Source organism: Agelaius phoeniceus, chromosome 10 (assembly GCF_051311805.1).
Source record: "Agelaius phoeniceus isolate bAgePho1 chromosome 10, bAgePho1.hap1, whole genome shotgun sequence".
Lineage (NCBI taxonomy): Eukaryota > Metazoa > Chordata > Aves > Passeriformes > Icteridae > Agelaius > Agelaius phoeniceus.
The window spans coordinates 17739130-17764244 of record NC_135274.1 but is presented as its reverse complement, the minus strand read 5'-3'; the positions used below and the strand labels follow the sequence as shown (position 1 = coordinate 17764244).

At 38.3% G+C, this 25115-nt stretch overlaps 2 protein-coding genes across 2 annotated transcripts in view; one reads left to right on the top strand and one right to left on the bottom strand.

Annotated features, from left to right (window-relative positions):
* Positions 1–25115, bottom strand: part of PSMD1 (proteasome 26S subunit, non-ATPase 1) — a 65564-nt gene that overhangs the window by 24889 nt on the left and 15560 nt on the right. The window contains exon 16 of the mRNA XM_054639197.2: positions 24804–24868. Within this exon, the coding sequence (XP_054495172.1) occupies positions 24804–24868 (65 nt within the window). The remainder of the gene's footprint in view (positions 1–24803; positions 24869–25115) is intronic.
* On the top strand, positions 4377–15370 carry HTR2B (5-hydroxytryptamine receptor 2B). The gene is made up of 3 exons (XM_054639198.2): positions 4377–6108; positions 12137–12337; positions 14357–15370. The coding sequence occupies exons 1-3, from the start codon at positions 5799–5801 to the stop codon at positions 15235–15237; spliced, it is 1392 nt and encodes a 463-aa protein (XP_054495173.1). The 5' UTR covers positions 4377–5798; the 3' UTR covers positions 15238–15370.

Here is a 25115-nt window from a genome sequence, read left to right as displayed (position 1 = left end):
CAGTCCCAGGCTGCAACTGTGCTCCCATGGGTATTACTTCCATCTGGTAATCCAGTTGGGGACTATGTTTAAAACATGACCATGTTCTCCTTCCCCTGGCCCTTCACTGGGAATACACACTGGTGGAAGATGGAGAGAAATAATGAAGAGTGTGAGAAATCTTAATAACACTCCTAAAAAAGAGAAATGGTTTGTCACAGCTCACACTCAGCAACCCGCTACTCCTACTCAGTCCTAATGCAGATATCTGTCATTACTGCAAGTTAAACACAGAAAATAACACCACATGAAATACCAGAATAACATTTGGAGATTCAGTGGGTGGACATTTTATCTCTAGACACAAATTTTTTCTCCCCTCTTTAAAGTCACAGTAAAAATTCTAAGCCTGGAGTAGATGAAATATATTTTGAGGACAGAAGAAATGTACCATAGTCCTCTAGCATGACCTTCCCATAACACAGTCCAGTAATTTCATCTTAAAATTCCTATATTAAAGCCTAAGGCATGTCTCAAAACCGGACTGTGTATCTTAGAAAGATAGGCAATGTCTATTTTTGAAAACCAAATTATCTTTAATGCACTGGTTCCTTCCTTTTTTCCTAACACTGGTTTTACTCAAGCAGTGTGCTTTTGCAATTACACTTTACTACAACAGCAAAATGATGACAAAAAAATGGCCCAATTATTTTCTTCATTTTATCTGAAAATTGCTCAGCTGCTCCTACATAAGCCATGAAACCACAGACGTCAGTGAACCCAGACCTGTACACAAAAAAAACCAACATCATAACTAGCTTCAACTTTATTCTGTTACCAGGAAACTAAATGAATAAAGAAGCCAAAAATCTCAAGAAGTTTCTTCCATGGGACTTCAACAGTGTAGTCAGCTACAGTTCTGTTTCCACCCTACATCAGGATCAGTTTTACTGTTGTGATAAATTGGCTGCAGATGAAGGACTTCCTCCAAGCTTGGTTTGTTTCAGAAGTCAAACAAAATCATAAAGAAAAATAAAGATGCACCAAGACAGCAATAAGAGATTCTCAGCAAAACATAACAGCTGGCATTTTATTAGTTTTACTCATCAACTAGTTGCTCTTGAAACCTCTGCAAGAAACAAACACCCTACACTATGGATTTTGAATCTTCCCAGAAACTAGAACCAGTGAAAACAGAGAGGAGCTGCCTGACTCCGGCCCAACTGCCTTAGCCTCAATTCTGAACTCCTTTCTGGGGCTGTTATTTCTTGCATATATATATTAAAAAAATGCCATATTCTCTCCATAAAAAGCTGAAACTTAGCTTGTAAGTAGCCTAGAATTTCTGAGGAACCAAAGATAATTTTGAATTCTTCATTACTTCCAAAGAGAGATGAAAGAAAACCTTTCTTAAGCCTCCAGTGCAAAAAATAACAGAATGAAAACCAGATGTTGATTGTTAACACAGACTAATATTAAAAAAACCCACCCAGGTCAGCTGGACACAGAAGGTGGTCAGATTCCCTTTCTATCCATGGTGTTGACCTAAACTGTTTTTTTTCTGAAAGTCTTTACAATTGCAATATCTGCAAATATTGTATTTCTCATTAGGCTTTGCCTTCAAGAGCCCTGTTGGGCTACTGAAAGTTGAGGATCACAGTGAGCTACATGGCTCTTAACAATCCACTGTAATCTTTTTTCCCCAGGAGGCATGCAACAAGATAAACTAAAAGCTCAGACTGCCATATCTTGGAGCACATTCCACTTCAAGTGTCTTAGATCAGAGACCAGTTAAAACCCCATCCTTTGAGTAGCTTATCTCCAATCCTGCTGCACATCTTCAAGGTTAATGCATTACTGCCATTTTTCTTTATATTTCAGCAATTTTTAAACCTGAAATTATATATATGTAAATATATGGTAGCATCAGTAAGTAAAGATACAGAATACTGAAAAAACCCATCACACTGGTCTCACGATTGAGGCTAAAAATGGAAGCATCTGAAGCATCGCTAACATGCACTTATATTTTAGTCTAAATATTTAAGGACTATACAACTCATTGAAAAATGAAACATCAGAGAATTGAAGAACAATGTCAAATATATCTTCTAAATTCCTCATTAAGTGTCCTCAGTCATATTTCAAAAGATTCTAAATATTTATAACTTTTTTAAACTATTGGTCATGAATTAATCATTTTATACAGAACTATTTTCACAAGTTGTTTTAGTGGTGCAGTGGCAATTAAAAAAAAAAAAGCTTAACAGAAGTTTCATTTCATCCATGAATGAGTTAACGAAGGAGAAATGCAGATATTAACTGCACAGTTTGTGGTCATTTCTGAAGGAGGGGATGTGCAACAGAAAGGGAAATATATAGAAAACAGAAAACTTGCAGAGAAAAATGCAACAAACTGCTATATTCAGTGCAGACTAAACATTCAGTCTCTCTCTGGACAAAAATTATCCCAGCTATTCCCAAACCAGGAATTTCCTGCAACTATCTCATATACAGCACAACAAGTGAACTTGAATGGTATGTACTGACTGAACAGCACTCACCAGAGACAGCTCATATCTGATGGGGACATGGCTCTATAAAATCACACTGGCAGTTTGAAAACAGAAGTAACAGCAAGGGATGGGAAATAAAAACAGTATCTATTTATGGTTCAAATATTCAGTTTACAGTAGACCTGGAGTGGAGTCTAGCAAGATTTAAGGTTTACCATCATTAACACATCTGGACACAGGGCCAGGACAGTGGCCTGCACAAAAAGCCCGGCCAGAGGACACAGTGAAGAACCTGCTGCAGGTCTGTAATAGATATAGAGCAGGATGTGTTTCTCAATTGATTCAAACCTGGTAAAGTTCAGAAAACATCATAAAGAGCAGGTATGTTTTTCATCTCTCTGAAATTAAACAATGCACCAAAGAGGTAAAAATACTTGCAAGCCAATCTACCACTAAACTTGTATCATCTTCTGCAAGTTCCTAAGATAATTGGTTTTATCTGTATTTTAAGAATAATTTCCTTTTCAATTAGATATAAATGTATTCATTAGCTTTCATCAGAACAATCTGCAGTAAAAACTTCAAGTACAGCTAGATTAATGTCAGGATATCCTTCAAGATTTTTAGAATACAAACCAGAACTTGATTAGACATAATGGAGCTTAAGAAAAACTGAATTCAAATGCCCATTAGCCAAATAAGGTACTGTCCTTTCTCAATTTCCACTTTTTATGTTTTCATGTGCTCTGCTCTCTCAGTACTGTCAGTGGTGACAATAGGGAGGTGGCCAGATAAGGAAACAGTATTACCATAGCTGGATTCATCTTTATTTTTAAATAAAAAATAAATTAATAATTAATTAATTTATTATTAATTAAATAAATTAATAAATGATTAATAAAATAATGATTAATATTAATTAATATTAATAAATATTAATAAAAAATCAACTCTCAATTGTAAATGAATACAGCATGGAATCTAATTGACTGTTTCCTTTAAATAGGAAAAGTAAGGAACAAGTAAAAGCTACTGAAAATTCTATTGTATGATCTGAATATATTAAGTATTTCTGTTAATTTCTGACAGCAGCCTTTTCTCTTTGGCCCCACATTATCTGCATTCCAGAAACAATTTTTTTTTATTTTTAAAAGAAATATGAATTGATGCACAGTTCACTGAGGATCTGATTTCCAGCTCAAGGCTGGTAAGCACTAGCAATTCATGGAATGTAATGGCTGGTGTCATACAGAGGGTCAAACCATGATCTCATGGTCTCTTCTGGCCTTAGTCAAGGACTTATTACCCAATTTTGCAGCTAATGTCCTTGGAAGTGAACTCTATTTCCATTTTAATGCAGAACTATAAGATGATGCTGAGGCTATACACACATCTGACTGAAAGTTGGAAGGTAACAAAAGAGAACACTCAGGATAATAAAAAGCAGCTGCAGAAGGAAAGTTTTAAAGTAACAGTGCACACATTTAAAGTAACTGTGCTAGACAACAGTTTTATAAAGTTAGGCAAGGAAAAACCTTTTTAGGCAGAACTTTTTAGGGTTAACTGTGCTTCCATCCAGAAGGCAAGTGAGCAAGAGAGCCCAGAGAGTGAGCAGCAGACAGACAGACAGACAGACAGACAGGCTACGGTGCAGAGACAGAATGCTGTAGTGTGAAGGGTCATTTCCAGGACCTGCACATCCTGATCCAGCTCCAGGGAGCACACACTCTAGTGCTGGAGCAGTGAATCAATTAACCCTCTCTGTCTCATTTCCAGCCAAACCCCCCACCCACTCCCTTTCCCTGCTTTCCAAACACTGGAGCTGGATACACTGGAAGGATTCACTCAAGGAACAAGGGTAGCAGCAAACTGCGAGCTTTACTCGTGAGCAAAGAGAGAGCTGCACGCAGACCCTGCTGATCATCTCAGTAGAATCAGCAAAGAATGGAAGTTAAAGGACAGCAAAAGCGAACAAACACAACCTTATTTCTATCCTTTTTTACATGTGGTAAGAATTATTCTTCCCCTCCATTTCAGAGTTGGAGAAAATACCTGGATGAGAAGAAATACCGTTTTCCCAAAATAGAAAATCTTAATCTTCGTGATAGAAGAAGTGTGCTAAAAAAAAAGCACACAAAGAGACAAGCATCAGAAGTATTATAAAAGCCAAAAGCAAACGAACAACTTGTTTTCCAGAAAGTAGTGAAAAATCTCAACTTCCACCATATGATGAAAAAGAAAATTATAAAGGATCTTCCTGGATGCAAAATGAACTCTACTAAAATGCAAGAGAAAGAGGTAAGGCTTTCTTCACCTGAAAACTGCAACACATGAAATCTTCTCAGTAACTGAGCATTTATTCAGCTTAATGTGGGGCCAGCTGTTTGAGTCTCTGCTTGAAGGGGGAAATGCAAGCATTAAGTCTTTAGCAGAGTTGACAGAGACAGAGAAAGACAGGAGAGAACGGGCTGTGCTTAATAAAAGCCTTGCTCAGATTACAAAAACAAGCATTTTACTCACACCGACCCCTTCAAGTAAGAAGTAAATTTAGATGTCTCAGTTCGATAAATCTCTATGGTCCCCTTGAGACTGTCAGCAGTGTTTTATTGTCTGCAGCTTCCTGACCCTCACCTGATAAATTAGGAAGTGCTGAGATTAAAACGGAAACCTCATACATAATTTCTGAAGATATTTTTGGGGTTACCCTCTGAGGAGAAATAGGATTCTTAATAAGGGGAAATATGGGAACTGCTGTCTGCCTACGCACATGCTGCTGGAGACTAGACACTCGGGAGAGGAGGAGTTGCACATACACAACTCGAGCATCTGCCTCTGCACCAGTTTGTACTCAGAAGGAGCAAATCTACATAGACTGCACCTAAAGGGAATTGTTTTGCATTCAAATTCATCTATCGCTCTTTACTGCTGCAGAAAAAAAAAAAGGAAGCTAACGCACTGCTTATTTTTGACAGCTACTGATTTTTTCCTTTTAATCTTCTGAAATCTGAACATCTATATAAAGGGAAGACCAGACCCCTGAACCCCACCAACCAGAGATGGACACAAGACAGGACTTGCATTTTTAAAATTCTTTTGTGGTCAGCAACGCACAGAATAAAAAAATTGGATACCAGCTCGGACATGGTTACAGTATCTCGAAATATCAGATGACCAGTTCACTATACTGACCATGCTGGCCTATCTTCAGGACCATCCTGGACCAGAGAGGAACAGAGAATTCTTAGACCGTACACAACTCCTGCGCAAAACACAGCTCCCGAAGACATTTCTCTGCACACAAAAATGTCCCATCCTTTACACTCCTTGAATGGACCTGGAGCTGGCAGTGGATCTCTGTCGCCTCTCTCAGTAACAGGAGCACCCAAGCAGGACTACCCAAGTGAGGAACAAGGAAACAAAGTGCACTGGGCAGCACTGCTGATCCTCCTGCTGATAATCCCCACCATTGGGGGGAACATACTTGTCATTCTGGCAGTGTCCCTGGAGAAGAAGCTGCAATATGCTACCAACTACTTTCTGACGTCCTTGGCGGTGGCAGATTTGCTCGTGGGTCTGTTTGTGATGCCAATTGCCCTTCTCATGATATTATTTGGTAAGTGCAGTGTGTTTGTTTCATCCGGTTTGCACATGGGGTACAATTTTGGGAGGTCTAATTTAAACAGAAAAGTTGTTTGCTTTCCAGCATTACAATTTTAAAAATCACTTGGATGAGGGATGCTAAATCTTCTCTTCCTCTCACCTTAATACAGCCTAATGTCTTTATGGGAAGTACAACTATGTGGATATTCTTTCCTTTGAAACAAACCATTAAAAAATCATCCAAGACTTAAAAATATTCAAATATGAGCTGAAGCACAGGGAATTACATTTTGTACAGTGTAATATAATTTTTAACAACATCAGCACAATGCTGGTATTTGTTATATTATATTACACTAATTGCAGACAGTATTCTCTTAAAAAACTTGAAATCAAAGTTAGGTATCTGTTTAGTACACTGAACAGGTTTTGAACTGTCTATGAGTAATGCATCTGGTTTTACCTGAGTATTGACTCCATGAGCAGTCATATATTTACATGGTCAGTCAGAGTTGGTCCCTGGCACTATCAGTGACAAAAAACTTTATCAGCACTGCTTTCAGAGAAACTGATTTCCTCCCACCCTGGGGAAAGCCACAGGTTCATAAGACATCACAAGTAAATCATCTGTCAAGCCAAGGAAGCCTGAATCCATGTACCTAATGTTTGAGATACGTATTTGTCATTTAGTTTGCTTCATATGAAATAAAATAGGTCTTTTTCACATGAACAAACATTGGATGTGACATTTTCTTTCTCATTAGTCCTTACAGAACAAGCATGATTTTTCCACAGCCCCTCACATACAGCTTTATTTCAGATACTGCTTCTGACAACTAATTAAGAGGCAACTCCATGGGAAAGTCGCTCTGTTTTACTGCTAAATTTTCTTTAAGAATACATTTTAAATTGTTTATTTTCATATCATAAATGGAAAAAAAATCAATGAGACAGGTTTTTTAAGAAACTTAATGATTTATAGAATTACCTTTAAGGTACACTGGGTCCTAAGAAAGGCTGCAGGAGTTCATTTTTCCTAGGCTAGACTCTAAGAGTTGCCTGAGCAACAAGCAAACACAATCAAACTATATTTCAGAAAGGCCATCAGTAGTTTCTGTACAGAAAACTGGTATCACTTTATTAACAAATGTGTTTATTCATTCTGAGAATTTCTGTGTGTTACGGACTTCTTTTCCCTAAACAGAATTGTGAACAGGAGGTCAGAATTCAGCGTTGAGATCATAGAATAGGGGTTTTTTTTTCCCAAAGCAATAGTTTCTAAAAAGAAAACTGAATGTACATAACTGAGACAGGTTTCTAACTCAGAAAACCCAGTCACTTATAGAAAACATTGGTATGTCATGTATGTGCACATGAGTGGGAGGCAAGAACCAGATAATGCATTTCCATACTTACACATGGATGCTGTATCTGCTTAGTGCCTGCCACAGGTCTCATTACTAACAACAATAAAGCTACTAGCCATAAAAAGTACTAGTGTAGGGAAGGCAAATCCTGGATTTTGTGGGGTAGGTTTTTGGTAGTGGTAAAGTTTGTTCTTGTTTTGGATTTTATTATTATTTTCATTCTGCTAGACTAACAAGTCTTTCCTTTATAACTTCATAAGGACTCTATTGCTCCTTAATCTCTCAATTAATCCACTGCTAAACCCTGGTTACAATAGTTTAAAGCATGCTAGGAATCTTAATTCAAAAGTCAAACAAAAATGTCTTTCATGGTGCAGGAAATTTACCAGAAAGTAGTAAAATAAATTATAATTAATTAAGACCACAACCCGCCTTCCACACAACAGTGGTTAAAACTGAAATTTCTTGCACACAAGTCTCTCTTTGGCAGCCAACCAGAAAAACTTCTTTGCCTCTTCACCAACTGGGAGAAGATGCTGAGGTGTTTATAGAAGTTCAAAGCATGAGCAAAACATGAGGAGTTACTGGAATGAAGACAGAACAGACATTAAATACATAACAAGTCTAAATCTTGAAGCTACATTAGCCAGACAACTACATGAACAAAGAAGTCATTGACAGCCAGACAGCAAACTAAATCCAGCCTCCTGGCACCTCCACACAGGAATGTTTCCATAATAATGAAAGAGCTGGGTGCAGCTTCTAGATACAGAGTACAAATATTATGCTTCCGATTTGGGATTGATCTCTAATTATGTGGAGAAGATTTGAAGGAAAAGGTGTGAACAGAAGTGCAGTCACATTAAGATCCTGACTGTATAAACTAATGTGTCACAGGGTGTTCAAAACCAAAATCTGCTACAGGTATTGGCTCCACACCCTGACAGAACATGCACCAAAAAAATCTTCAGAAATGGACTGTATCTGTAGTAAAGAGCTGCCCTTTTTAAAACTAAGTAAATAAATGAATCTGTAAACTCACTTGCAGGTGTAATGCCATGAGCAGCACTTTATTTATTCTCAGCAGAGCAACCAAAATGTACTCTGGTACAAGCACACACAACAATTTTAATTTAGGAGTGTGAGTGTCAGAACACATAAACATTTCATAGCTTTTATAGCTTGCTAAATATTTCTCATTTCTTAAAAAAAAAGAAGGCCCACTAGGAGATAACTGCATTCTCTGAAATCTAGCTTTCAAAACAGTTACCCAAATTTCTAACATTCAGAACTACTGAAATTCATTGAATAGTGAAATTAGCAAACAAACTTGAGAGATTCTCCCATTTGCAAAGCCTGCAGCAGGAAGAAGTCTGATGTCCACAGCTTGGTGGGCAATGGGCTACTTGAAGACAACACATGTACCATTTAAAAAAATACATTCTCTCCTCCTAATAATCATCCACTTAAAATCAGAAAGCAATGCCCATTATCCTAGGTTGCAAACCATTATTTTAATCTCCCACAGGCAACCAGTCCTAATCTTCCCCCATTACTGATGATAACCACAACAAATTTTCCCTTCTTGCATGTGCAAACTGCCAGAGAAAACTTTAATCGGGGACTACTCTCCACAATCTCAAATCTAAAGATATCAAGGTTTTATCAGAAAGTAAGCCTAATTGAAAAAAACACTTGGATTAAAAATCCTAGAGAACAGCCTGGAGATACCAGGCCTTGGCAGCCCAGGGAGCCAAGCACACGAGGTGAGCACTGCACATGCAGCTGCAGACACACACACCAGCATGAAGACTGAAGCTTAGGCTTAAAGGAGATGGTGACTGAAAATATCCATTTCCACCTCAGCAAAAGCATCATTATGTAACAACGAGGCCCTTTACAGGTAACACATTTCTGCAGCCCTTAGAACAGAAGAATAAATGGTTTCCAAGTCTATTTAAAGACTTCTCTCAATCATACTTATACATGTACACAAGCTGTGCTTTCTCTTAAGCTTTCTGAAAACATTTTGGCTTACAGCAAGAGCAGCTCTTCTATACTGTACTTTGTTTTAAGGATTACACATTTCTAAGGTATTTCCTATAAATAAAGCTTTTCTTAAATAAAGATTAATCAAGGGTAGACAGTTGCAGTAAAAGTTCATTTTACTACTCAAAAGGTGCAAGACAAATTTTAAAGCATGTATTTGGTCTTATTTTGACTCAAAATATGCAAAATCTTCAACAGCAGCACTGCTGCAGTACTGGGAGGATCTGAGGCAAGGTAAAAGGAATTTCTTTTTAATTTATACCACCTGACAACTGGAGAAACCAGACAAATTTTCAGGCCGGCATCTTTGTCAGGTAACTGAGGCATTTAAAAAAAAGTTTTAAAAATCCAATCCCTATTAGCTCCCAAGAAAAATGGGAGTGGAGAGTCTCTACCCTGTAAATGCTCTGGTCTGCGTGCACAATGTATATCTATAGTAGGAGCATCAGAACAGCCCAAACTGAGCATGACCTGCTAATGCTTTTGTAACCCTACTTGGCAGGACATACTCATTTTATGTTCTGAATTATAAAGCAGGACAGCAACCAAGCAGATCACCATCACGTTCAAGGGTCAGAGATGCTTTCTGAGCCATGAAAGGAAATTAATATTCCATTATTTCCCTAATCCTAAACTAATAGAATAGGCCAACAGTGATAGCACCACCATCACCAGAAAAGCACAAGAACTCACCCCAGACCATTGCCTCAAACAATGGACACAGCTTCTAGCTTTGATTTGTAGGTTTAACCTACAAATCAAAGTAACTTATAGCAAAATACACCACAGAATGAATCCTAGATAACTGTGTGATTCTTCTCGACTTTAAAGTATCAGTTTTGTGATATTGGTTTCATTTAAATAACAACCATAATCTTCAGTTCTTATCAGTTATTGCATTTAAAGTTTACTTTGATTTTGTTGGATAAAAACCAGCATCTTGTACACACAAGTACAGCAGAAGATAATGCTATAATCATGAATGTGATAACCTACTGCCTTCTGCAGCCAGTACAAAAATAGACAAAAATAAAGAAAATGGAAAGCTTTCTCTGTTCAGTTCCACTTGTCAACTCACAAAAGCTCTTACAAGTAAAAAAAATACAAGATTGCTTTGTATCAGATCAGTGTTTAAATGTATCTTTATTTCAAAGAAGCTAAAGGGCCTTTTGTTGCAAAGTATTTTCTTCCTCAAACAGTAAATTAACTAAAAAAGGAAAAGACTTCTTACACTGGGATTCTCCAGAACTCAAAGCAGTTATAATCCAGGGAATGGCATGCGAGTACTATCCAAAAGAAGTATTAGCTGTTCACTTGAAATCCAGCTGTGTTATCTGCCATCCTTCAAGATGTAGAACACACTTTCTATTGTTCATGTTTTACCTGAACTAATCCTTCATTACAAAATCAAAAGAAGCTGTCAATTTTCTGGAGTGAGCAAAAACATTTCAAGCCCATCAAATCAGTTACTTCTTTTAACTGTTTGTTTTTTTTTAATTACAGCTGGCTACATAAGCCACAATACATTTTGGTTTTTCTTTTTAAAGGAAATCTGTTTTAGAAATGCATGGTACCTTACTGCCAGCTAAAAGTCTAGGCATGAAAACTAAAGATGAGTAAATGTTTTATAATTTACTAATTACAACTTTCTCATACCTGCCTGGTAGACTATGCTTTTTGAAGCATAATTTCAATGATAGAATCTATTTTAGGAAATAATCATGGCAGATACTAAAATTTTCTGGTTAATAAACTGCAAGCAGACTGCCTCTTCCCCTTCTGCCTCACTGCCTATGTCATCCTCACCTGGAGTCCTCGGCTTTGGGGATGGCTGAGGTTCAGTTCAGGGCTCCATCCATCCATTCTCTTTGTTTAACACAGGTTTCCCAGCATAGGTAAGAGTGCAGACAAGTACTTGCTATGTTTGTCTTCATAAAATTTTCCATCCACTGGAGTTTATAATTCAAGTCAAAGCAGCACCATTATCATCTCCATCTATCAGTCACGTTATGAAAAAATGTTTTAAATCTCAAATGACTGCAATGTTACTACACTGCTAAGACTGAACATTACAAAAGTCCAGCTCATTTTGTGTTCTCAGCACACAGGTCTATTTATGCTGACCAAGGAAATTAAAACCAATCTGATTTATTAGAAATGCAATTTTTTCCCCCTAATCGTCCTTCAACAAAGAACTGATTTCCCTGGCAATACTAATAATGTACTTACTGATTGAGTACAGCAGAATTTTCTAAGGGAGGAAAATACATTTAATAGATCAACTTCTACCATGAGAAACAGCTGAAAATAATCATTTAACAGTAGGCTCACAAGAACCATTCATGGTCCATTTTTAATAAACTTTTTAATCCAGAGTCCTTGCCACAAAAGGACAAAAAGACAGGGAAAGGTTTATAGCACACAAGTAGCCTGATGAACATGATGGCAGCAACCATGCCAGTTAGGAGCTAATTACAATATAAGCCAAAACCCATCTGAGGCAGTGACAAAGCTCAGTTCCTGTAGTACTATGAACTTTTCAAACATACTGATGCCACATTGAAAATGACACACTGAAAGTTCTCAAAAAGCTTAGATTCTAATGAGTTTTTTGTTCTCTTTCAGACAATACCTGGCCTTTACCAACTGCCTTGTGTCCTATCTGGCTGTTCCTTGATGTCCTCTTTTCCACAGCTTCCATCATGCACCTCTGTGCCATCTCCCTCGACCGCTACATTGCCATAAAAAAACCAATCCAGGCCAGCCAGTACAATTCATGGGCTACAACAATCATCAAAATCATCGTGGTTTGGCTCATTTCAATAGGTATGTGGGACCTAGAGACTGGAAAACGAACACAGAAGCTTTTCATGTCCAAAACTATAGGTGAAGTGTGGGGAAAATTGAACATTTGGCCAAGTACTATTGATTGTAGGACCATAATACTCAGGCTGGTCGAAGTCCACCTCTTAGATCATACATAGCTACATCATAAAAATTTGCCTGAACCACTGCTCCTTATTAGGCTCACCAGAAAGGCCAAGGATTGAGTCAGAGTATTAATCATCACTCCTCTTCATGGTCCTGAAAGCTCAAAAATCAGAAAATAATATCTGCATGCACAGTATGTTTCTGGGAAAGCAAGATTTCATGTTCCCGTGGTACTATATTTTGTCCCAAACACAACTTTAACACTTGAACAGATGTTGGTAAAATTTCACATAAAGGAAGTAGAAAAGGGTTAATTATTTATAGCAAAGATATGAATCAGTGGCTGGTAACATCCAGGCTAACACTGAAGGCTGAGACAGCATACAGAAAGGCTCATGTCTAACAAAAAAAACCCCAAACAATCAAAACAATGAACCCTGAACAGGGGTTCAGTGAAGAAGTTTATACCAACATACAAACTTCTATGATATCAGTGTCTCTGTGATGTGCACGTAGCATGTCATCTGTCTTTAATGCTTAAAAAATGAATCTGTTAAATGAGCTAAGGAAGTGAAAACATTTAATTCAAATAATTTAATACATGCTCCAGACAGCCTTAGTGCTGGATGCTCTGTGTGCAAGACCAAACAAAATTATTCTGGATTATTAAGGCCAGTGATGCATAGGAGAATGGGTACAGCCACCTTCTTGGCTAAGGCAAACCCCAAATTTCTGAGTTGAAAAAAATTCTGGAACAGCTGTGATGATAGCATTTTTTCTCCTATCTGTATTCTATCACCAACCCACCCCCCACCCAAAAAAAAAACCTTAGCATGACAAGACACTCACAAGTTGACCTTTTAATGTGTGATTTATTGCCATTAAACAGCACTGTACTTTTCAATTTCTTTTTACCTAACATAAAGCTACTCTGCAGTTGAGCTAGGTTCTCCAAATCAAAGGTTAATTTGGTTCAATCTTTATTTTAAATGCTTTTTGTATCTGAAGGTGTGCTTCTAATTAAGAAAGGGATCAAGTTTCTGAAGGATAACCCATTTTGCTCTTGCTGCTTTAAACCAGCTTCAGTAAGCCAAGTAGCAGAGGAATACAGTAAATCCCTATATCTCATTAAGTGGTATCAGAAAACTGCACAAATCACCTTCACCAGACAGCAAGGAACCTGTTGTTTTTGTTGTAATGTCAGACTGCTGGCAAATGAAGTGCTGACTGTAATTTAGTGGTTATAAAAAATTCATTTAAAAGACAAGACTGTTAACATTTTTTTAAACCAGTGGTGAATTACAGAGCTAGCCAGCCTCATTTAAACACTCCTAAATATGCAGGAGACTTTAAACAACAAATCCATCTCAAACACACACTGCATAATTCTGGCAACTATTTAGCTACTTGTATATATGAAAGAGCCAAGCAGGGTGAAAAAAATCAGCTGTCTGTGTCCAGTCACTTGATGTGGTTAATAGAAGAGGGAAAGACAAGATTTATGTATTTACAAAATTGCCGTTCAAAAAGTGCAAAGGTTACTCTGGGGAAGAGATGGCATTAGGGAAACATATTTCACTGGAGGAAAAGCCATACTAATTCTAATAACCAGAGTCAAAGCAATTCATGTGTTTTACACTTGAAAAGTTGGCAACTTCATACTGCTTCCTGAATCTCTACAAGTTAGGCCCAAACCCCTTAGAAAGGGCACTCTGTTAAAGCTCAGCCTGCCAAGTCTTACAAAGTACTGTTTGCCCAATTACCCACGTGATGCTCTCCACACTTCATGTTGTGTTCCTGTGCCTGCTCCAGAGCTCAGGAATTACCTTTCTTTAGAAACCCCGAGGCTTCAGACTCAGTGAAGCGATTGCAAGCGATTACCCTCTGCTGAAGCACTTGTTTTTTCTCCTACAGGTATTGCAATTCCAGTCCCTATTAGAGGCATTGAGGATGGAAATGGCAACTCTACAAACATCACGTGTTTCCTGACACCTGATCGTTTTCATGACTTCATTCTGTACGGATCAGTGGCTTCCTTCTTCATTCCCCTCGCTATCATGATCGTCACCTATTTACTGACGATCCAAGTGCTGCGCAAAAAGGCCTATTTGATCAACAAGCCGCCTCAGCGCTTCACCTGGTCAACAGTGTCCACAGTCTTTCAGCGTGACACAACACCTGCCTCCTCTCCAGAAAAGGTGGCCATGCTAAATGGCTCCAGAAAGGACCAGACTTTGTCCAGTGACATGCCTATCAGCAGGACATCCACCATTGGGAGGAAGTCCATGCAAACGATAACCAATGAACAAAGGGCATCAAAAGTTCTGGGGATTGTGTTTTTTCTTTTCTTGCTGATGTGGTGCCCATTCTTCATAACAAACATCAGCTCAGTTCTGTGCAACTCCTGCAACAAGGAGCTTTTTCAAAAGCTTTTGGAGATATTTGTTTGGATAGGGTATGTATCCTCAGGAGTGAACCCTCTTGTATACACACTCTTCAACAAAACATTTAGGGAGGCTTTCAGCAGGTACATCACTTGCAACTATCGGACCACAAAGCCTATCAAGGCCCTTCGGCAGCGCTCCAGCAGGATCTCTTTCAGAAGCTCTGTAGCAGAAAATTCCAAGCTCTTTGTCATGAATGGGATGAGAAATGGGATTAACCCCATTATGTACCAGAGCCCAATGAGGCTGAGGAGCTCACCCATCCAAGCATCATCGGCCATTCTGCTGGATACGCTGCTGCTCACCGAGAATGAGGTTGATAAAACAGAAGAACAAGTCAGCTATGTATAGTGGAATGGCAGCCATGTCCCTACAGCATTACTGTATGTATTATTCTAGATAACTGCACTGTAAGAGGGTATAAATACTATTTTTTCTGTTATTTATGCAAGCAATATCTTATAAATTTATATTAATTCCTCTCCTTCAAAGTCTCCTCTACTTTAACCCCAACCCCATGGTGGCAACCACAACTTCATTCCATGACAAATGACTCATGCAGAACTGTAGCCTAAGGAAGAGGGAAATAAATAAAAGCTAAATCAGTTTAAGTATCTGACTTCAGTTCTCATCACCTTCAGTCTCTTCAAAGCACATCTTTTTAAGAAAAGCTGTCTGTACAAACACTACACTAACATTTGCTCTGGCAAGAAGACAAAACTTTGTAGGTTGATGCTCTACAATGGAAGCAGCAGTGGGATACAAGCTCACTGGTTTCAATCTAAATGTCTGCAAACAGAGCAGCACACAAGCTCACTGCGTTCCCTCCTACAGATACATTCCTCTGCTGAGACTGACTATCCACATAGGAGCCTTCCTTGTTCTCTAAGGGTGTGTAAAACACAAGCAGAATCACTCACTCTAGAGACCAATGTACAAGCCCATTCCATAAGGCACAATTAAAAATTCCATGTATGGAAATTATCCCTTTACTGTAGGGATGGGCAGAATTTCACCCACTTGTATTTCATCTCCATTACATATGCATAAGCTCAGTGTTGCCAGATTATTCACTGAAAACTGCCCTTTCTTCTTTTCATACTAAGAAAATGAATTATTTAATCAAAATAACACAACACAAAATCAATGATCATAAGAAAAACAAGATACACAATGCCTGGAACATCCCTATAATTTATATGACAAGCCTCCTTTTAAATGACCATGGAAACTTCAGTGAAAGCCTCCCCTCATCCAATGTAGTTCACAGGAAGTAGAGAAATCACAGACAGAACAGCTACTTCACAAGAAAATAAGAGCAAATATTTAAAAGACAGCAGAGACAACACTACTGGCTACACCTGCACATATTCACAGTTTAGCTGAGCTCAAAATGATTTAATTGGACTAATGGCCAATTACCGGTCCCAATTTGCACTCTCTCAAAGATGCTCAAGACTTCATAGTATGAGCACAAAATTAATAGAAATAATTGGTCCTCACAGTCCATAAAAGCTACCAGAGTGTGTTATTTGGGAAATCAGAAACTTCTGACAACTCCAGACTCTTTGGGAAAAGAAATCTGATTTCCCCAAAGTACTGGAGTTCTTATATCAAGCAGCCAGCTCACCATTTTTTCCATAGTTTCCATTTACAGTAAAAGTTTCAGCTTGGGCTTTGTTTTCATTTTTAATATTTTCAGCATTCTTCGGTTACACTAAAATTATGTACAGCAAAAGGCTTAGGATTTTTCATCTGCAGAACAGAAAGTCCTAAAGCTAACATGTCCCTCCAACATTTATTTATATATATTTAATTTAAAACATATGCAAGTTCAAAACAGAGCTTACTGTAACAACTGCCAGAGATTTTCAGGCAAAAGCATTAAAAATACATCTGTGGTATTTGCAGTAAGTTGTCTTCTTCCCAATTTTGGTGATAATCACTAGCCACTTAAATCAGAGTAAATTCTAACTGCTCTCCCTCCTCTTCACTTAATCAAAATTTGTTTAGGAGGATTCTGTAGTTAAAAGCCAGAATGGATGGACTGTGATAGCTGTAAAAGACACCTTCATGAGCAGTAACACCAAAAGGCAACCACCATTCCTGAGGGGTTATTGTCCAGCAGTCAGAAAGCAAGAAGCAATCATCTTTGGAAACTCTCTTGATACTTAAATAAACCCATATTAATTAAACAAAAAAAATGTTCATATAGCAGGCAGCAATCACCTACTTTGAGCAGCAACTTACAGTTTCCCTTTCCAGCAGAAACATCACTGCTGGCTCACAGCACATAGAAAAACTGAGAGGTAACTCAGCTCTTTTCTGTCTGACCCTGTTCTTGTATAGCTGTGAAGTCTGCAATCTGTCTTACATGAGGAGTAATTTGCCCTAAATGTCCCACAGAGGAAGATTCCAAGGCCTCTTTACAATCAGTGCTTAGACCTCCACCAACAGGAAATCATCCTTGAAAAAGTCTCACCCAACAGAGATGTATTTTCTCAAGCCAGTATACAGGTTTCTCAGTTTTAGTAACTCTAAGTAGAAGCTCAGCATGTTCCAGTTACTGAGTTCAGTCAGCAACAACAAACCTCAATCTAAAGGACTAGTGACTAATAAAAAATCCAGTCTTTCTACAGACAAAGAAAATTTATACATAGACAGAAACACATCAGCCAAGAAAGCATGCACATTCCATGCTTCCACTTTCCAAGTGGAAAACATTCCACTTAACATGCTAAGTGCAAGAAGATATTGCTCAGAGCTTGTCCACTTGCAAAGCAAACAAGCTGAGAATCCAGGTAACAACTTGGAAAGAGCAGGACAGAGCAAGAAAAAAAAAGAAGATACAGAACTATGAAGTAAGAAAACATAATGGACAGTGGAGTTCTTGTTTTAGCAACTGTATCTACAAGAACAGCTCTGAACAAAGACATCACCTTCATTAGTAAGACATGATGGAAGAGTCACTGCAAGCTCCTGAAAGAAGGCACCAGTTTGTTGTATGGTAACTACAGACAACACTGCTCTTGTGGCATCAACAAGCACAACAGGAGGCTCAGGACTACATCCATGAGTATTGCCTTTAGGTAACACAAATTTATAAAATATACTTTTATATGCTGTCTGCAAAGTGAGAGTATTTTCATAGAATTATAATATTTTACAGCTTTTTTCATAAAGATAGCAGTATAATAACTGATAAAGCTTTGCAGTCATTTGGCTGTAGAAAACAAGGCATTTTTACAGAAGGAAGGGGTCATGCACTTTCCCCTTAACACACACAAACAAAAAAAGGGATTCCTTTGTCTGGAGCAAAATGCCACCAGTTCTTTCCTAACCTGACCCACACCAAATCAGCCACCTGGCCAGCTCTAAAGTCTCAATACAGTAATAACTCCAAGATATTACTGTAGAGAGGCAATAAAATAACAAAATAATAAAGTCCATAAAATAATAACTTAGAGATACCTAGTTCAACTTTTCTCATTATCACAAAGATGTTTATATGGCATATTTAATTTCTTTTTAAACTACTGAAAAGCAAGATAAGTCAAAGCTTATCTGCAATCCAAGCACTATGGGAAGAACATTTTAAAAGAACAATGGACAAGTATGGTGGTTGTTTTGTTGTTTAATTGTTTAAAATACGTTAGGAGACATTCAGTCAATGTTCTGTCTGCCTATCTAATTAAAAATTACAGCACAGACATGCACATAAGGACTCAGCAGTCTTGCAGAGAGGAAAATAATGGAGTTCAAAGCCTAACAGGATAAGTGTCTTGAAATGCAAATAAAGGCATTACTTTACAAAAAACTAAACAAAAGAGCCACAAAATACACATGAAACAGACAAAGCCAGAAAAATCAACCAAAAAATATCCCAACCTTTAAATTACTCAGAAACAGAGATGCAAGAAATTCAGCTAATCCCAGCTATGATGTAAAATGCATTTTGTGAAGCCAGTCCTAAACCATCTATAAGCTGCAGGCTTTTAGCTGTCAGGAAGCCTACAGGCAGCTAGAAAAACTATTCAGTTATCTTCTATCCTACAAATATAAAACTCTTCCTGACTATATCACACTAGGCCATACTAGCATCAATTTTCAAATGCAAGTACAGTTAAAATCAAGTGTTATGCACAAGGCACTGAGAAGAGAGGCTGATGCTACAAGCTGCTGCTGTATCACCTGCACACAAGAGGCACATAGGATTTTTTTATAGCTTCATAGTAAGTGCTGCTTTTCTACTCCATTTCCATCCTGTGGAAACATACACATCACTGCAAGCTGGTAAAAGAAAACAAAAACATAACTCCCCTGAATCTTTTTCTAGGTTGCTGTATGTAACATCAGACTTACAAAGTAAAGCAGTGTAAGCAGAGTAAACATGGTAAAGGCATGCTGAACAGCCTGGGACATTGGAACCCAGAGAGGCAGAACATTGCCAGAGCTCTTCTGGCTTTTTACCTTGCAAGCCTGAGCCAAGAGTCCCAGAGTTCTGGCCAGTTCTCAGCACTGAGTTAATATTACCATGAAGCTTTAGACTTTTTTCTTCACATTGATAAAGATGCCTACGTACAACTGCTCAGAAGCCCTCCTTTGTTTCACTTCCCCTTTGGCTCTCGAGGCAACCATTAACATGGCAAAAACAACAGGCAGGAGAGACGTAACTTCCATCATTTTGTCTTTGGCATAACAACATGGTGTTTACTAGCAGTGTCCATTCCCATGAGAAACAATGTTTTCTCCAGTGGAAAAGGAAGACTTTTGCTCTGCAGAGGAGAGGAAGACCTTTCATTTTATAATGGGAAGCTAGGTACAAAAATAGGAAAGATGGCTTGCTAAAAGTGTCCATTTTTTAATAATTCATGTCAACCCTATTTGTCAAGTCACAGCTACAATTCCTTATATCCAGGTATTCAGGTCCTTTCCAACCTCTGAAAAGCAACATCACACTCTTAAAAATTAAGAGCTTTTTACTCTCTAAAGGATCCTCTTTACAAATGCTCACACAGGTAATGGCAAATCATTTTCAAATTCATTAAACCCTGCACAACTTCAGTGAAAGTCTAAGGCTTCTTCTGATTATAGTACAATTTCCGCTACTATTTCTTTGAAAGGGACCTTCATCCTCCTCTACCAGGAAGACTGAATATGACAAGATAAAATGTGTTGGATTGTAAACAAAACCCTTTTCATCTTTCCTATGCAAGAATTAACAAGCAGATACATTTCACTAAATTCCTCTTCACAATTAAAACATTGAAAAAGTCACTGGTGCAGATGACATTAGAGTGACTGTCAGCCTCACACTCAATTACCCAGATCATCTGCTATCTGCCTTCTGGATAAGGGTAGGTTAGAAGATATAAAGAAAACAAACTGTCCCAGACTTCCTGCAATAAAATCCAAGTATCTGATCTGTTTGCCTTATAACAAATATATAGCCTTAAAATACCAAAGGCTATGTAAACACAAAGCATACAAAAGCAGGAAACATTACTGTTGCACTTGCATCATCCTAAAATGAAAAATTGAACAGAAGCCATGCAGAGTTCCTCATGTTTGGGTAGCCTACACTTATCATCTGAGACTACATCTTCCCTTTGGGACTCTCTAGAGGCTGCATTGTTCCCTCTCTAGAGGTTGCATTGTTCCCTCTCCTGCCCTCAGCTTTTTCCCAACAGTATTGCATGAAGGCAAAAGCAACATCCTACAACTCAAGTCCTACTTCCCCAAGAGTCTCATTCCTCTGGATTTAACAACTGCTATGAGAGCATTAAACATTTTTAGTTCATGCTTGCAAGCACTGTTCCATCCCACATTGAAGCTTTCTACCAATCAGATTTCTTCTATCCATAAAACATCTATCTCCTCATTTTGTACATAAAGTGTTTAGATACTCTGCAGCAACTGCTCTAACAATGTAAAAATAAGGCTGGCTACATAATTCAATCACATCTCACTCTGCAATACCAACAAGGAATTCACGATCTAAAGTGGTAAAAAGTATGATAAAAATAAGTCTTTCCATTTTTAAAAAGCAAAACACTTTATATTGATCATGTTTTCCATTGCATCATAATAATTTTTAAAAGCTGACCGAAAATCACAGGTGATTTAAATGCTGTTTCCAGCAATCATAAATATTTTATAAACCACTTCAGCAGAAAAAACCACCAGTATGTAAACATCAACAATTAGGTAAGTTTGCTATCTATCTGTGATCAATGGCAAAAGGAACAGGACTGGGAAAACAGAGACACCTTACAGTAGCCAAGTCAATGCATCATTTCTCCTCTTCCTATTGCACAACACAGCTTCTTGTTCAGCCCTGCAGCCACACTGCAAGCTCCAAACATCCCAAGCTTTATTAGTGCCTCTGTATCACTTTACAATAACATTTTACTTAGAAGTGCCTCCTGTAAGAAGTGGCCATTTTTAAAAAGAGAGAAGATGTAAAGTCTCAGGTTTTTGCTCCACACAATTTTGACTGTTTTTTTTAGATGGCAAAAGGAAGAAAAGAGGAGGCAATTTTGAAACAATTCTCTTGCACCAGAACATTTTCTGATAATTTAATATAGCGGTATGAAAATGATCTGCTCTGAAATCCATAACTAGTGCCTAATTTTTGTATGGGACTAAGCCAAGAAGGGAAAAAAGCCACACCAAGTCCTACAGCCAGCAAGGTGTGCTTTCTATCCCCAGCCTGAACCTATGGACTGCTTCTAAACAGTCAGCAAAACCAGAATTAACAGCAGCAACTCTGCTGGTCAAGGTTCAATTCTACACACAGGGTCCCCTGGAAAGCTTTGGGGAGCCCAAGAATCAGACAAGGAAGTTTTTGTGCTATATGAATAGGACCTGCAACATATTCTGCACTCAAGCAATGTGATTGATACTGCTCTGCTCACTTGGGTGACTGCAGACATTCCCACAGTTGGGCAAGTGTGCATCCAACATCCCAGAGTGAAACTGTAACAACAGCACTGACCCCTGCTCCCCCAGTCCTCCAGGGACTGTAACTGGGTGATTGATTGTCTTTCATAACACTATGGAAATTTTAATCTTGCAATTCTTAGGTAAAACTTAAGAACCTAGACTAGAATACTCTATCTAAACCTTGATTCATGAATTATGAATAATGAAAAAAGCCACATACATTCTTTTGTATATTTTTCCAGTAATTCAAAAGCCCAATGAAAAAAAAATACCATGCTTAAAAAAATATAAAAGAGGTAATCGTCAAGTTCAAGCAAAACCTTATTGCTCTAAAAATTAAATGTCATGTTTTATTGCATTATGTTCTATCACATTTTGCTTTGACACTGTGCTGTTTTCATAATCAAAAATAAAAGTCAAGATGGGCTCTTGAGTGAGTGTAGGCAGGGTTGTATGCATGTGATAGCAAGGAAGGCTCACAGAGGAAAACAAGGACAGCAAAGCCTCACAGAATGTTCTGTTATGCAGATGCATTACCTAAAATTAGCAGTTTTGTGATGTTTACGACACTTTTAGTTCAAATCCAAGAGGAAGAACATTTATTCATAGATAGTTGTAACAACAGGAGAAAACAAACTGGATATTTATGACACGATGTGAGTTTGTGGGCTGTAGTTTCTGTCATGTTCAAGCAATGGTGCTTTTAAGGAAATTATCATCCTTTGACTGTGTAACCTCCACCCTTATATGGATTTTACTATTCCTATAGGAGGAACAGACAGAAGACACTCACACCTCTCAGGCTGCTGAAGTGTACAATCCAGCAGACAAACTCACACCTCTAGCACACTCAACCTCATGAATGCCATGAATTCCCCAAGAAAAATGTAGACTGCATTAAACAACTGTATTTTCTTATTTCAATCCTGATTTCACAGTTCCCTTTCTGCAACCACATACAAAGAATTCAATGAGAACTCTTTTCATGGGACCTTCAGTCATGTTTCCTTCACTTAAAATGAGATTAATTTCTGGGATTTAACCCACTGTGTCTCAGACCTTCTCACCTCCAAAACACTTCATTCAAAAGCTCTGTATACCCAGCAGCTGACAAATCACTGACTCTTGCCAGTATTCAATGCTGTGTTAGTGGCCTTTACAAGTAAATCCAGTTAGACTTCAACAAACAACAGTCCTAAGAAAGAAATGTCATTTTAGCCATGAAATCTGACAAACTCACAACTTGCTTGGTCTTTATGTCTCTGTACACTAGCATCATTCAGCTGGGGCAGAGCACACAACCAGTTATCAAGTGAAAAGTGTTGGCAACTACCACAGCCTAACACAAACCTTTTGCCTCCAGGAGCCAGTGCTAATCAGCTAAAAAGTGTTAGTCCTTGACTACCAAGGACTACCAAGAAAGGTGGACACTAGAATTTACAAGTAAATGCTCCTCCTTATTGCACAAGTAGGTTCTGGACTGCAAGTCTCCAGAAAGGGAGGGGAAGAGGCAGGATAACATCTGAACCACAGTACAGCAGGTGAAAGAGTCAAAGATGGTGTCACTCATTCCTCATTGCTGGATATGGAGAGAACAGGCCCTAAACTATGTTGTTCCAGCAAGATGCCAGCACATGGTAAATAGTTCAGAGCCTTGAAGGTTTCTCATTTTGGTAAGAGATATCCATGTCCAATTGTGTTTTGCATTTGTTGAAAAGAAAAATTACACTGAAATCTGAGCTCAAAAGGGCTTTGTCACAACCTGTTTTGAAAAAAGATGCCTGAAACTATGGAAGGCATGCATGGAATTTTTGTTCTGTACACAGATACAGAAGTCAGCTAAACAGATCCCTTGGCTTCAGGAGAGGCAGAGATCCCGAAGCAGCAAGGAAGGAGCTGTGCTGCTTGGAAGTAACAGAGCAGAAGCACTTGAGAGACACCTGCTGCCCACTGAGAGAATCTGTCCTCTTTGCAATCCACATTCAATTGTCCTTCAGATAGAGCAGAACAGTGCAGAGTCACTTCCATGTGGGGAACGACTTGGTACAGAAAAGCTGACTGCTCACATCAGTAACCCAAGTTTTAATCCCATCTTTAAGAACCTCTCATCCTGCTTTTAAGGACAGCTACCAACCCAAAAGAAGATGTGAAGAACAATTTTTAAATTACAATTATGGACCCATGTATGTATGCACCAACTCCTCTCAGCCACACTCAAAGGCTGCAGTTTGGCTCAGTGCTCAGATAACACAGATTATTGTATTAACAGACACATATTATTGTATTAACAGAACACAGATTATTGTATTAACAGACACAGATTATTGTATTAACAGACACAGGTGCAGTCCTTGGGGAACCTTCTAATTCCCCAACTGCCTCTCAGCCAAGGGACCTGCAGGGCACTACAAAATACCATTTCAGCAATAGGTTTCACTTTAGACAACCAAAGGAAACATTGTGATGATTTTGCGATGGGCTCATGTTACAATGTAAGCCCAGGAACTTTTCATGGTTTAACAGTGGATACTTAAGAAACAAAGACTATTTCAAGGTCCTCCTTCAGTTGTTTTTGCTTAATCAAAGTCACAACATTTTAGACAGTCATTAGGCAGATATATTTGTCTGGGTACTGCTGCCCTTAAGAGGCTTAGCACAAGCACAGTATATTTAATTTTTAATTAACTCTCAATTCTGCAAATATTAATTTTTCATTCTATTTGTCAACTTCATCTAGCTCTGTCCAGACAATTAAGCCACAAATCCAGAAACCTACAGAAAGACTCATTAAACATCTGCTAAACATTAAGGAAGGCTTCTAATCCTAAACCAATCTCTCTGTTTTTTAACTTTTCAGAATTCATTCAGTTAGCAGTTGAGTCACTTTGTGAAAGCAGTAGCATACTAATTTTTTTAAAAAGTAACAGACATTAAATTGAAGGCTGCAGGAGTGACCAAGGAAGACACTTTACCTGAACAGAATGAACCCAAGTGACTCCACAGCTGCCCGCCTCACATCATCATTCACATCACTCACCTACAAAAGGAAAAACAGGATATTCAGAATACAGTTAAAACACTTGAGGACCATGTTTCAGACCAGAAGACAGGATTATAGAGAAAGTTAGTTAAAATCATGTTTAGCCTTAGCCCAAACAGCCTCACCCATGTTTGCACACCAACTGCAAGATGATCAAAGAACAGACAGACCTCATCCTTTACAGCTTAATTTACTTTTTCTCCAGTCCATCATTACACAGACTATTCACTGCAAACCTGTTAGC

Coding starts and splice junctions, on each gene's coding strand:
- HTR2B (XM_054639198.2), top strand. CDS start 5,799: ATGTCCCATCCTTTACACTCCTTGAATGGACCTGGAGCTGGCAGTGGA. Junction 6,109..12,136: donor CCTTCTCATGATATTATTTG/GTAAGTGCAGTG, acceptor GTTCTCTTTCAG/ACAATACCTGGCCTTTACCA. Junction 12,338..14,356: donor GGTTTGGCTCATTTCAATAG/GTATGTGGGACC, acceptor TTTCTCCTACAG/GTATTGCAATTCCAGTCCCT.